Below are 15,917 nucleotides of genomic sequence, written 5' to 3' on the forward strand. Positions count from 1 at the left end.
AAAATCGGCTTTGACCTTGAAATCCAACTTAATTTTCGTTTCATCTTATCTTTATTGAAATGTATAACACAAAATTCGTCGTAACATAAATAAGAAGTGGAAGCCGCTAAATAAATAAAAATAAATGTGCATGTATTATTTGAAACTCTGCTAATAGGATAGTAGGATAAATATTAGGGAATAAACACGATTTGCAAATAAAAAATGCAGATTCTTCTAGAATTCTATATACTGCATTCATATTCCGCAATCAAAAACTCGAAAGTAATAGTCCGTAAGGCAATGAACACTTTGTCGTATGATTTCAGAAAACTTAATTTATCAATTTTATTGTTAGATTGGTGCTTAAGATTGGTAAAACAGAAATCCGCCTGTTGGTGACCGAGACAAGAACCAACGAAAGCCATTTTACTTGTCAAATACTGTCATATAGTATCATTTATATAGTAGTAAAGCTGATTCTCCGTTTACTTATTATATGCTTAGATAGGATATACCTCAACACGATACCTCAAATCTAATTGTCTTGTAACTTATAACTGATTTGTTCGCGGATCACTTCGAGACAGTCTATACAAATTCTAAAAATGATGCTACTTCCAATCGCGTCTGTATTAGTATTCTAGGCACAGCTAATTCTCTATTAGCATTAGCGATGTATATAGTGAACGTCCGAACATCAACAAGAGTATAGGTGAAGATGAGATCCCTGATTATCAATATTTTATATGAATTATGAGTTCATTTTGTTTAGAGTTTATTTCAACTTCCGGCTGCTCTCCCAGTCAATGGAAAACAAGCACCAGTATAAAAACGCGGCGAGAATAAGAATACTGATATTACTAATTACAGATCGATATCTCTATTAAATGTCATGGGTAAGATATTCGAGAACATTGCAACAAAAAAAGAACTTGTACTCGTCGTCGACGTTATTTCAAACGATCAGCACAGCTTCGTATCTGATTGCTTCACATAGGGGGACTGCCGTGTCGAAACGTAGTCTGTTTTAGCGGCTGTGTCCTGCTTACGTCTGAGTCCTTACGTCGTTGCACTTTATACATTTATGTACACATTATATTCCCCTTTCTATCTCGCTATTTAAACAATCCCAAACTTGCTCCTCATTTCGGTCCCTAGTTTCCCCCAAAATTACATATAATTCTCCATTTCGAATGATAAAAGCCACATTCAATTCGATGCATTTCACTTCGGTTGCTTTTGAAACAATGGTAACTCCGATAAGTATTCGGAATCGTAAGTAAACACAATAAAATAGCAAGAATCTTTTCTTTTTGGCAGAAATTTATTTTTGATCATAAGCGACGGAAAGTATACTCAATTTAACGTTAACATTCAACGGATATAAATTATGAAACCAAGCTATGAACGATATTCACTCAGCAAAGAGACTCAGCAAAGAAAAAATTGCAATAGTGCTGAATCTGGAGAACGAGGTGGCCCATGAGGAGCAGGAGTGTTTGTATTTGTCAATTTGTAAATTATTGAAAATCAATCAAATTAAAATCTTGTAATTAATAAGAGTGAAAACGTATTGCGAACGATTGTAACTTCGAGTATTCGAAATCTCAACGACAATTCTGTCAATATCCAATTAGAATTAGAATAAACATTTGTTATGAAGAATACCTGTCTAATAATATAATAGGATTAAGCGAATATTTATTTTCACCAACTTTAATCCTCTCCCGTGCCAGTACTCCTGCGCGTAGCAGGTTAGCCGAAACGTGGAGTTTAATTGCCAATCGCATTAAACAACAGACAACACTACAATTTAATCTGAATTCAAAAATTAACGGCAGCACAACCAAAGGAGCCAAACAAAACGTAACAGGGTAAATATTTTGGAGTATTCTATTCACGATAACACGAACATTTTATCCAAAAATTGGTGTAAAAGTCCCATTCTCGATAAAACCTTCGAAATTATTGCATGTGGTCTTTCGCAAGTCTAAATCTTAACATTTGTTAATTGAGGATGTTACATAATTATAACTTAAATAGCATCCAATAGCAAAAGTTTCGTCGCGTGACAGAGCTATTTAGAGTGCTCGAGTGCAGTGGATTTTATAAAATTGTAAATTTCCTCTCGTATTCGCTGCACTGTTATATAATTGATTCGACGATCTGTTCTACGTAAGCTCGTTAGTAAATATGCGTGAGCAAGGAGTGATAATTAACCTACTTTTCTTTAGGAATACGGAGCCGGTTTGATCTTCGATATGGATTTAAATGTCGCAATACTAATTTTTCATCACAAAATTGTTAATTTAGTCGCTGAAAATCGCATTGTCACAGTACCTTTCCTGCACTGTATTCTGATATATCTATAATTTTCAGCTACTTCATCAGTAGCACGTTATTTTTCTTATTAAAAAAAGTAAATGTAAATATAATGTAATACAAATGTAAATATAATATAATAAATGTAAATATCGCAACTAATTTGGAACGAGTCAAGTCATGAAGACTTAGAGCCTCGTTCAAAAGGTTCTGCGATGTCAACTCAGAATCAGTTCTTCTTTTACACATCTAATAAAATCTCCTTGTAAAGGAGAATAGCTATAACGGATTCTAGAAACTGCGATTTTATCACTCATCATTGAATTGTTAATAATAGAAATTAATTTAAAAAAAATTGACGTAGGTACTTATTGAAGGATTGATGCTACGAGATAGAAACCCCATAAAATTACATCACAAAAGATATATTATAAAAAGTTCAAATGAAGAAATGATAAACACTAGACACGAAGGAACGGATGTAGTGCAAGATCATAAAATATCAATATCTATTTCATGCTATTATATGAAATACAAAGCTAAAAATGCTATTGAATGGTTTAAAAAACAATGAGAATGATCACAGTTTTGAAACACACAACGACGAAAATGACATAACAGTAATCCAAAAAAAAAAAAAAAGAAAATAGGTATACCAAAAAGAAAAAAATAAAGAAGAATTGGTTTCCAAAAATATAAATGCATGCTATGTATCAAATACGATACTTCGAAACACAATCCGAATCAAATATGACTAATAACATGATAATGTCCCAAACGCAAACAAACACTAATATTTATAAAATCTTTAAGTGAACTTTTATTTATATTATTATTATATCTATATCTATATCTATATATTATTCATTTCTATTATAGATCAGAGAAAAGTGGGGTAAAACCGGGTGTCTAATACACTTTCATAGTAGAAAAGATCTAAAAAAGATCTAAAGTAAGGAAGATTAAGTGCTCCTTACACAACTAGAAAATTATTCTTCTTAAAAAATATGATACTTATTGTTAGATCAAAGGGAAATATGATTTTGTAGTATCCAGGTGAACCTGTCTGTGTGACGTCCTCATAGATTTTGACGAGGCCTATTTTAATTACTTGTTGTGCCGTACATATAACAAGGAACGTAATAAGAACGGGCGGTCCGACCATGAAAAAAATAAAATACTGTTCAATACATAAAAAGCAAGCATACGAAATTTCATTGAGTTTACTGGAATGATTATATGCGGCACATCGTTCTATTGTTTTCGACGGTACATCGAATTAGTAAGAGAGCCGGTGGCATAAATACTCATGTTATCGAATTATCACATTTGCAGTAAAACTTTAATGATAGACGAACAATAATAGAATTTAAATCTAATGTACCTAACTGCTATTTTCCGAGCCGGGAATAAACAGATAACTTCTGGTTGGTTGGTTTTGAAGCTGTTTACTTAGGTCATCGTGCATATAAATTTTGTTGATGCTATAAGATATAGGACAATTAGCTTTAATAGAAAAATTTAGTATGCCTCTCCAAATTCTATCACCACTCCCTAGTCGACCATTCAGAAAAAAATTAGTCGAAGTTCTTTAAATGTCTACCGTCGCGAACATAATATAAGACTGTGGGCACAGATAACAGACATAAACTTCTCTTATCCGTTGCACCTTGTGATCCATGACTTTATGTGAACGGTATTTTATTTTTTTCCAGAATAATATTTCAAGATCATTGGGGTCCACCCACCCATTTTTAATATTTTTATTTCTTTTTTGTTTTGTTTTTTTTTTGTTATATGCATGTCACAACAAAGTATTATAATTATAATAGTCCTCGTCAAAATCCGTGTGATTGACCGGTATACCAGTACTCAGTTTTATCCTATGGGTATAGATAAAACCGGGTACCCATGTAAAATTACAATGTTTCGCTTAAATCGAACATTTCAATTATTTCTTGCTACCATCAGCCCCTTAAGCAGGAGAAGAAAGTTTGCAGGTCATTCGCACGGGAAGTGTGGGTGTGTGGGAAGTATGTATTATTTTAGATTATAGAGGCATATATATAAAATGTTAGAAAATTCCTTTTTTATTATTCTACAGAATCGACTCATCAAGCAAACTATTAACTCGAGCAAGTACCACTCGTATATATCCTCTCCTAGCTTAAGGGATTAACAATAACAAAAAAAAAGACTAAAAAGGATTTAAATGGTTTCAAGGCGTCTATCTGGTGGTGATAAAAAATGCTCTGTGAAGATTATCTTCGAGGTTTCCTCAAGGTCATCGAATGTTGTTTTATATACTAACATCTATTGTATATAATGCGATGTTATACTTGAGATAAAGGCGAGTTCGACGATCCAAATACCATGACCTTGAAGTGACCTTGAATACAAAAAATGAATTTCAATTGGAAGAATGTAAATCACCTTATTTTGTTAGATGTTTAAAGTGGTAGCCGTCCACATCAATAGATTTTCTCATATGGTCGGGGAACCAGCTCGGAACTATCACCACGAATTGAGTGCATATGACAGCTCTTCTCTTAGAAAAACAATGGTACCCGGTTTTACCCTGCTACCCCCTACTCCAAGACAAAATAACAGGCCACTCAACAATTTTTAGTGTATTTTAAAGTTAATACAATGTAATAAAATTTTAAAGATTATATAATATATTATATATAAATTATATCTGCCCTTATTATTAGTAACATGATAAAGGACTGAGCGCTTACATATTTTCATAGCAATCTAACCTACATATTTATGTGAAAAATGGATGCGATAAAATGATAGGACATGTAAGATAATTTGCGTAAAACAACTACACTCCTCGTCAAAAAGATAACCCAGGTGTGCTATCTTTAATTTCTCAGTGACGCGTGTAAAGTTTTTCGTCTGTAACGAATAATATCAAAACATTATGAGCTCAGAATATGCGGTTCGTTGAAAATAATTAAAAATATTATGAGGTTTAGTGTGTAATAAAAAAAATTGTTTTATTTTAAGAACGAAACGATAACACATGTGCAATAAGAAAATAATAATCAATATAAATTGTAACTAACAATAACTATTTATCAAACGTATACACTTATTTAATAATGGGTACATCCCCCTTTATTTTCTATTACTTCTATTATACGATTTGGTATCGATTTATATAGTTTCTGGATATAATTTTGACTTAACGTATCCCATTCGCATACAATTGCATTTGAGGTGTAATAGTAGTTGTGTCGATCGTTGTCTGGTGATAGTGCTGGTGTTAGTGTAGAGGCAGAGATACGTTCTACTGCTGGTATAGATGTCGCTGTTGGGGTACTGCTGCTTTTCTTCTAATTTAGATGTCGTGGAATAAAAATCGGACTCCGGTCGGCGGGATTTGAATCCGAGTCCCGAAAGTTCGTAACCTAAGGCGCTAAACACTGCGCTGCCGTCGTCCGACACTAGTTGCTCTCGTGTGCCGCCACACATTTTTTAATTCTGGTACATGTTGATACTGCTTTCCATTCGCGTATACGCCGTAAACAAGTTCTACCCAGCAATTTTCAATAATATTAAGGACCAGGGAGCGTGCAGGCCACGGCGAAATAGATATATTATTTTCATTAAAATATGATTAGACCAATCTTGATGCGTGTACAGATGCATTATCTTGTTGAAAGATGTAATCAGGTCCAGAAATGCGTTCTGCATGATTATTTATTTGTTCTTTGATTAAATTTATGTATCAGACCTTTATTATTTATGTAGCCTTCTCCATTTCTTTTTCCAATGCATTCTTTCTTTTGCAAAGCGTAAACGTTCTACTTTGTGTTTCGTTGTTAACGAAGGTTTCTTTCTCAATTTTAGCCTCTTACATCTTAATATCTTTGCAGGATAGTAGAACTCGACGAACACTTGAAACACTGGCACTAATAGTAGATTTATCCATTATTTGCTTCGTTGTTAACTGCAAGTTGGAAGCTACACGCAATATTATTCGCTTATCACGATCGGATAACGATGACGGCCGACCAGTACTTTTCTTTTTGCCATAATCTTCAATATTTTTTAAGAAATTGTGTATTACTTTACGATTTCTTCTTATTACTTTCGATATTTTTGCTATTGATAACCGTTGCTGTTTTAGTTCAAGAATTTGCTTTTTTCAGACTCGTTTAGTTTTTTTTCACGTCCCATACTTACATATTTATATAACATTGTACTGTAATCTTTACTCGTTGATAGATCATGAACTACTGAGCAATTTCTAAACATATTAACAGAGTGTGTTATCATTTCGTTCTTAAAATAAAACAATTTTTTTTTATTACACACTAAACCTCATAATATTTTCAATTATTTTCAACGAACCACATATCCTGAGCTCATAATGTTTTGATATTATACATTACAAACGAAAAAGTTTGCACACATCATTAAGAAATTAAAGATAGCACACCTCGGTCATCTTGTTGACAAGGAGTGCAATCATATTTATAAAAAGGTATCTTTTACTTTACTATTTGCTAATAATATCAATAATTATACAGTTTATACTTGAATAATAATTTATATGAAGATTTATAGATTATTTTAATGTAAATTTCGATTCTTGCTTAATTATTGTGATTTCTTATCATTTATGCAATTAATGATATGATCTAAATAAATTATGTATACAGAGAATGTTATAAAAAGGGTCCAGTACTTAACGGACTTATAGTATTTGCCAAAAGGAGTAAAAGATGCATAATCTACGTAGGTCCTAAAAGCAATCCTTTTGATATAAAATCAACTTTTATTATGTATTAACGTTCGATATTGTGAGTTTTTTCACAACACATTTAATGTAATTATAGCCGATGGAATCAAATGGCGTTATTGCAAATTCAATCAAGCATGAAAAAACGCATAGTAACACACATAGTAACATAGAACGATGTTAGCGCTAGTACGAAGGACACGGGGTGGCTTCGAGTTCGCCAAATAATTTATGAATATTTCTCTTCTCTTATGAGTCTTCTTTTTCAACACAGGAGAACTAGAAACATTCATGCATTCAACGTTCTAAATACAAAATTATTATTGTCATAATATCCGATTATTATTTTAACGGAGAAATATGCATCCTTCGGAACTGACATACAGAACACATGTTCTGATTTTTGCATTTTTAATTTCCAACGACTATACGTTTGTAGAGGAAAAAATAAACAACAGATCAGATTGGTGCAGCAGCGAACCCGGATCTTCCGCTTGCCGGACGCATGCTTTCGAAATTAACCTACCCAGGCCGTCAACGAACATTTTCTCTCAAACTCCTAACTCTCAAATGGCTACACATTTAATGCGTTACAAAGAGATATCCAACGCTAATAACTAATAAAAATTAATTTTACATCGGAATGATCGTTTTTAGGACTTATATTGATTACACATTTTTTACTCTTCTCTGTGAGTATGTAATATAAGGCCCTAAATTACTGAACCCTTCTTTTTAACATCTTGTACATATATTTCGTGACGACACGTCCCAAATTTCTATTATGTCAAAATTACGACACCCAGATGTGCATCCTATTATGGATATTATCCACGAAAAAATAATTTTTAGTAATTGTCGCTATATCGCTATATGATATCATATGATATTATTTCTTCATGTATAGGTTGCAGTTTTCTCCTAAAAAATCTTATATTGGTAATATCATACTAATTGATGCCTTAATTATCGCCTCTTGTACTTGTATACCATCTCATTTTTATAATTCTCTCACTCTAAGCATTTCCTTTTTCATTTATAAAAATAAACAAACATGGTCATAAACAAAGTTTTCGCATTGCCAATTCTATTGTAACATCAACAGTTTTCCTCTAAATTGTTTTTGTTGCATATTCTGCATATGAATGTCTACTCCTACTTTCTCTGCAATTTATCTTCATGATTTGAATTATGTTCCTCACACTCACATTTTTCTTCTTAAGTTTAAAATGGTTTTGTTTTTAGTATCTTTGAACTCTTTTCCACGAGAGTTTGATAATTAATATTATAACTAATTATTATTACCATTATTAATATCACTTTACAAAAACTGCTTCAATACAATTAAATACGCATTTATTGAGATCTTACTTATTATCCCATCATTTTGTCAGACCTGCTTTTTATATAAACGAATCAAATACCTATAAAGTTCCTAACTTCTAAAAAAACTTAAACAGCAATCGAAGCTTTTCTATGTTACCATGAAGGAACAGTGTATATGCCTCCGGATCTATAAAAAATCTTCTTACATTGCATTAACTTAGAGAAACGCAAAAATCCCTGAGGTGTCCTATCGTTTATTATATAGGGTGTATCTATATTCTCTGTCCTAGTTATAAGAAAAAGGGAGTATATCTCTGTATAAAAAAAGCCATAAATCATGTTACAGTAACAGATACGTATAAAATTTAGAAGCACCTCATTAAGTACCTATTAAATCAATTTATTTAATCGCTACTTACGCGATTCTTGTTTGGTAGAGTTCATAGTCCCTTTTCTCCGACGGAGAAATATATTAAGGAGTCACATTTTTAACTCTCTAGCACAGATGAGGTCCAGGATAAGCCTAGTGCCTTACGGAGATAGTATATAGTATACCAGCTACAAATTAGAATACTTTGATATAGTGCACAACTTATATCCACTAAGGAAAGCAACAATCTAACAATTTTCTAACGCCGGAAGCCGTAGTAATTAAAACACATTTGAGGACAATTTCACGTGACCACATTTTGATATTATGTTACAATTTTTTTGTTGCTGATACTGTGCAATTCAACAAGTTTATCTACATTTCTAATAGTGCAATGTATACGAATACGCGATTGTTGTACTCGTATTACAAGTTTAAACCCATCGGGCCGCACAATACTACCGATGCCAAATCCTAACTACACTGGAATTTAAATCATGTATGTGTTATTAAACCACGTTTAGACGCACAATTAGTGACTATCCTATTGTTCTTTTGCAGAATACAGAACGTTTCTTATCACAACTGCTTTCTTACTCTAAGTGCTTTATGATGTTTCTAATTATTCAGAAGTTGAAATTACATTAATTTCATTAGTTTTCATACATTTTAGTAATTTTTTGAGAACTTTCACCGCATCTGTGCAGAAATAAAATTTCATTTCACACGGATGCGGAGATAAATTACATACATCGAGATTAATTGCATACATAAGATTCACTGTTTACATTTGCATTCTTACAATCATATTTAAAATGTATAAAAGAAAGAAATTCCAAAAAATACACTAGTATATTTTCTGTCTAAACTCACAAGTGTTATTTTGGCTATGAAATTTTCATTCTTCTTCCTGTATTTCCTTAAATTAGATTATTAAGAGCTTGATAAAAATAAGCTACTTCTTCACATTAAAAGACACTAAAAGACAAATTTCATATATCACTTTAACGTGCAAAGGTAATTAAGAAAAATATTTAAGTGCCAATACTTCTTTGATTCACTGCAAGTACATCTTTATTTTATAATTTTCCAAGTGAAACATTGCTAAAAGCTACTCATCGGTAGATATCTTTGACACCATGTAATATAACTGAGGATCATTTATCATCGACAAACTAAAAGGAGCGACTTAAAATTAAAAATAAACAAATTTTATGCAGTCGATGTTCGAATATTTTCTATACATCAATGTTTATCTACCGGGACTATCTACTATCGAATACATATAAACTCACGATTTCTATAATGAAAAAATTTGAATAGGAAAAGCTTTCCAGTATATGTACTGGATATATTAGATACACTTCATAAGATCTAAACTTCTCCCGCCCCTAATTGATTTAGAAATTAAGGTAACTGCTACAAAGCAAATGATTTCACCAAGTTCAATAAGTTTAAAATATGTTGTCATGGTTAACATCCCGAACAACTTCGCCCTCTAAATGTTACTTGTCACTCGACTTTAGTTTCCGAGATATTTGTAAAAATATATTTGATGCTGTATACTGTATTTTGCTGTCTACAATATGTATGTTATTAGTCTGTGGTATTCCACAATATAAACCATATTGCTTAATATCATATTAAGCAATTCATTTCTATTTGTCTTATTATTCATTACTTTACTTTATTTTACAGCGTGGGCGGCCGAATAATTATCTAACTCAAACCTAACCCATTGATTTTTCTTTTTCTGAAAATGATCGAAAATGGTCATTAAAAATGAGTTAGATTGAGTTATATAAAAGTACAGACACCGTGAGCCGTGAGACGTCCATCTATGCCAGAATGAAGTGCAATCATAAGTAACGTAAATTGAACTAAAGCTTTTTTCGAATATTCCGGAAACCAAAACCGAAAAACGGGAAAACATGTATAAGCAAAAATTGTTCAAAATGACCTTTAACCTTGACAACATATTTCAATGTCTTTGAAATCCGTGACGTCGTCTGCTTTATAAATAATTACCGCAATTAATATCAAAATGAATCATTAAATATCATTTTATGCATGAATTCACATACAACGCTGCAGTTTATGCGGAATTGATTGTGGGGTTACAGATAGTCAATCACACCTCTCATAAAGTTTACTCGATCGAAACTGGAACCTTCTACCTGAGTTAGAACATAAAGTAAGATACCATTCCGACATGTTATGTATCACAAATTTATATCTTATATAATAAATATCAGAATGCGATAAACCTAGCGGTGTGACATCCTCTTTGATTTTGATGAAACTTTTTTTAATTATCTTGTTCTGACGCGTATATAACGAGCGAAATAATAAAAATGATCAGTCGAATCTCAATGATCTCTAAAAAAAAATAAAATGCTGTTCATACCACCTTTTTTTAAACTTCTTCTATTCTTCGATTTTTTAAACTTCTTCTATTCAATAAATAGAGACGAAATATAACGGTTTAGACTTTAGGAATCCATTGGTTCAAAAGTTATTGTCAATAGATGAATCGATTTGGCAAATATAATTTCAGACAAGAGTTACCAGTGGTCGCAAAGTCGGAAAAATGTGTAGCACAACAAATACTACAACGATAACGTTCATAGCGCCAATAAAGCCTAATGCTTTAAAGATCTATCTCTACTACATAAGACAGAGTAAGCCATGCTATAAACTAGGACAGTATACTATTTTTTTCCAGGGTCATTGGAGTCCGATTGCCCGTTTTTATTATTTCTATTATTATATATACGTCACAACAAAATAATTAAAAAAAAAGTCATTATACCGGATGTATGATGTCGATGACAAATTGATCCATGTTATATATAAAATAAATTTTAAATACTACAATGATATTTTTCAGATTTTCAATAATGTTTTATTTAAAAAACTGCAAAATAAAAGTTTATTTTCAATTTGCAAACTAAATAATAGAAGTAACTTTTTGCACATTAAGAAGTAATTAATTAATAAAAAGTTTCAACTTTCCTGAATAGAGGAAAAAAGATTATATCATTTAATAGTTTCTGGTATCTCATTGCAAACGTTTGTAACTACCCTATTTAAAATTTCGTAGATACAGTTACTATCAATTTTAACTGCTATTGATGTTACAATTTGATTCTATATTGGACTGCTAAAATTGGAAGTGACATCAAAATCGGTGTGGGCCTTCACTGCTTGATAGCAGGATTACTACGATAGCAAGGTGGATACCCTGTACCTCATCTGTGCTTCTAATATTATATAGAAATATATACACAAAATTACTTTAAAAAACTAACGTTAGCTTGTGCTCCTAAAATCTCTTGTAAGAGAAGCTGCCTCCTAATCTTCCAAGACAGTGCCTGTTTGTCATGAGCCTTGTACAAAAATGGATATGTTTCCAATAGATATTGTGCCAAAATGTTGAAGGATAATACTCTCAGAATAAAAGATTCTTCAGAATTAGAGGTCAGCTTCTCTGGAAAAATTTATATAATGAATATCAAATATTTGTTTCTGTGATATTAATACTACTTCTTACCTTTCTTAAAACGTATCCATTGTCTCATTGCTTTATACTTCTGTTTATCAGACATGTACTTATCCATTAAAAACATTGGAGTTTCAACACATGCATTTGTTCCAAGAACTGTTTGCATGTTACTTTCACATGTTAAATTTTCTGGTAAAAAATTTAATGGGATTTCATAATTATTACTAGAAGTGTAATATGTTTCCAAGAATGGTTCCATTGATGCCTGATTTAATTTCTGTTGTGCAGCTGAATTTGCCATTGTTCCCACCAAATTGTAGCAAGATAGTCTCTCAGATGTTAGTATGTTTTTACAAAAATTTCTCAAAAATACTTGCTTTGCAGCTAGTCCGGACATACGAAAGGGTAAAAATGGAACAATATCATAGTAATGATGCTGAAAAAACAACAAAGCTATGTTTTAATTACTAACCTTCAAAATTCTTATATAATTACTTTTACATTATTAAAATTTGAATATATTCACAATTAATTTTCATTTTTTATTAATACTCTATGATTCTTTTTCTTTTATTAATTAACTGATTATTTTCTTACTAATAATCAATTTACAATAATTTATGAATATTTTACCAATAAAGTAATTAAGGTCCTATAGTATTGCAATAATTGATAATGATTAGACTATGCGGATGTTTATACATTTATGAAAAATTTAAATATGCAAAAATCTATAGAATACATAAAATATTCAAAAATATGAAAGGAATTCAGAATAAAGTATTTCTTCTAATATTAAAAGGATCAAAAGTACTTCTATTCATGTTCCATTTTTATGTGTTCATAAAAACATGTTTTTACGTGAATATCCGCAGTCTAATAACTAAATAATAAGAAATTATAAATAAGTAAAAAAATATAAGTTTACTAATTTAATATATACTTCTTTATATTATTAAAAAGTTATTTTTACCAATAATATAATAATAATAAATTTCTAATATTTACATTATAATGTTTTCTAACATTATACATATATGTATTCTATTAAAATAAATCTATATATATTATATTATATAATGTAAAAGTTACTGATTCATTCATCAATGCTCATCCCAAACCTGTACTTAGCTGTACTTAGAAGAGCAAAATTTGGACAGTATACTTCTTTTATGATATAGGTGTGGGATGAAAAAGAATTTTTAAAACTACAGATCCCACAGAGATTAAAAAGCGGTATATTTTTTTTAAAGGATACTCATTTCCCATAAGTTGCTGAAGTTGAGGACATGGAAGTCAGCATAAGAGCTCCTCATTAAAAATAAACAAATATTTGTTTGAGTGCTTTCTGAAATTTATCTTGTAAAGGATGGTCAAATAGAAAATAATAAATATATTGTATGTATAAATCAATTTTGAAATTGAAGAATGTATTAAATATATAATATTAATTAACAAACTAAACCAATTATTAAAACTATTAAAATACATATAGATAATTTAATTTTCCTTTATATTAGAAAACATTTCTAAATCATGTAAATTAACCTAAATGTTTAAATATACAGCATGGACTAAATAGCATGTTACAAGATATATTATTAAAAGTCATTGCAAATATTGATTCTATTATTTTTTAATTAAATAAAATATATGATTTAATTATATGATATGCATCAATTTTTGGGATGACTACTACATAATGTAAAAGATTAAGGGTAGAACCATATATTAATGAATAAAAAAAGTTTATGTAAATATATAGATAGCAAGACATCTCCATGCATGTATTGAAATACAAAAAAATCATTTTGAGCATCTTCTATAAAGATAATCAAATTATACTATATTGTATAAACAAATCCAAATAGAACATATGTTGATACAAACATTTTTATTGTTTTTAAGCGCCAAATCCTTCCCTTAAATATTGCCTACTTATTATAAAACAGCCTTTATAAGTTCCAAGTAATATGTTGTGTACAAGAAAGAAATTTCTTTTTGAGGAAGTGCATAAGGGAAAATTTTAATTATTTAAGTTGGTAAATTTTCAAAGCTATCTTTTACTGCTTTCTTAAATCTTTCCATAGGATTATATCTTAATTACTTCACTGATTTTATATTACAAGGAAATGGCAAGAACTGTGAAATTTTAAATGAGTTGGACCTGTATACATTCAATGCTTCACGTTACTGGTAAAACAGCTCTAAATGGATTTGAGTACATGGCCCACTGTTTTCAGAAAATTAATAAGTTCTTTTTATATCTTACTTTATAAAATCCTTTTAATACTAATGTTATGTTATTTTAATTTAAAATTTTTACAGTTTATTTTGATAAATTTTTAATTATTTTTATTTATTTTTTTTATTTATTATATTACTCCTGCATATTCTTACAAATTCTCTGGGAGATAAAGGGCTACACATTCAAATTCTTTTGGAGCTATTTTACCATCAACCTAAAGCATCGAATGCACATACAATATGAATACAAAACTCATACGAGACTTTGCATTTCTTGACATATTCTTGTTACATATTATACATAACACTTAATATATATCAATTAATTGGAAAAATTAATTCATACATTAACTTAGAATTGAATTCATACAATTTCAAAATTGAATAAAAAATTGATAAAAATGTTTAAAATCTGTATACATTTATATACAATATTACACAATATTAATAATGCTCTTTATAAATTACAATAACCAATTATTTAGAAATATTTCATTCTGTAAGTATATACAACATCAAACTGCACAGATTATTTATATAATGATCCTATTTTCGTATTTTTAATGTATATACTATTTTCATATTAATATTAACCAATATTAGACAATTTTAAATTTTATCATATATTCAGGATGTTATATGAACATAATATTCGAATCAATCTTTATAATATATGTATAACATTATCATGATGCAATAAACATCTTATGTAATAATTTGCATCTATTATTAAATACATAGTAAACTTTTTACATTAAATAAAAGCTGCAAAATATGACTTCAAAATCAAGTTCCAAATTTAATAATAAATTTTTAAAATACTTAAAATATTTTATAATTTATTAAATATTTTTTTAAAAAATGTACTAAAGTTAGAACTACTCTTTGTTGAATGCTTATTGTATTGAGTAATATTCTAAACATTATGTTACTTAAACTAGATTCTCTTTTAAGAATAAAGGTTTCATGAATGTAATATATAGATTTAGAACGTGCATAATTTTTTCGGTGAGTATCTTCTTGAATAACTTTTAAATTTATTTGTATATTTGTCTGTAATAATAAAATCACATTGTTTTCCTATTTAAATGGATTTAATTTTTTTATTTAGTTAGGTGTTTTTACAATGAGATGATATCTATGTTCCATTTATATTATCCAAATTTTCAAAAATGATTTGAAACACTTAATGATATAATTTAAGAATCCTAACTTATTAAAAATTGTATTTTCTTTTTTCTTAAGAAAAAATTTGTTAAAATTTTTTATTTGTTTAAATTACTTATAGTTATTCAACAAAATAAAAAAAGGCTTCCTAATATGAATAAAGGGTTACTTAATTTTTATAGTATTTATGACATACAAATTAGAAATTATTTGGAAAGTTCTAACAATTAAGATCATTATTT

The 15,917-nt window shown here is 29.7% G+C and overlaps 1 protein-coding gene across 1 annotated transcript in view; it reads right to left on the reverse strand.

Moving 5' to 3' along the window:
• Nucleotides 1-15,917, reverse strand: part of LOC117239377 (protein angel) — a 31,524-nt gene that overhangs the window by 14,919 nt on the left and 688 nt on the right. The window contains exons 2-3 of the mRNA XM_033504879.1: nucleotides 12,310-12,697; nucleotides 12,068-12,246 (exon numbers count right to left, since the gene is read on the reverse strand). Coding sequence (XP_033360770.1) covers nucleotides 12,068-12,246; nucleotides 12,310-12,697 — 567 coding nt within the window. The remainder of the gene's footprint in view (nucleotides 1-12,067; nucleotides 12,247-12,309; nucleotides 12,698-15,917) is intronic.

The sequence above is a fragment of the Bombus vosnesenskii genome, unplaced genomic scaffold (assembly GCF_011952255.1).
Source record: "Bombus vosnesenskii isolate JDL3184/JDL3185 unplaced genomic scaffold, Bvos_JDL3184-5_v1.1 scf7180000013957, whole genome shotgun sequence".
Classification (NCBI taxonomy): domain Eukaryota; kingdom Metazoa; phylum Arthropoda; class Insecta; order Hymenoptera; family Apidae; genus Bombus; species Bombus vosnesenskii.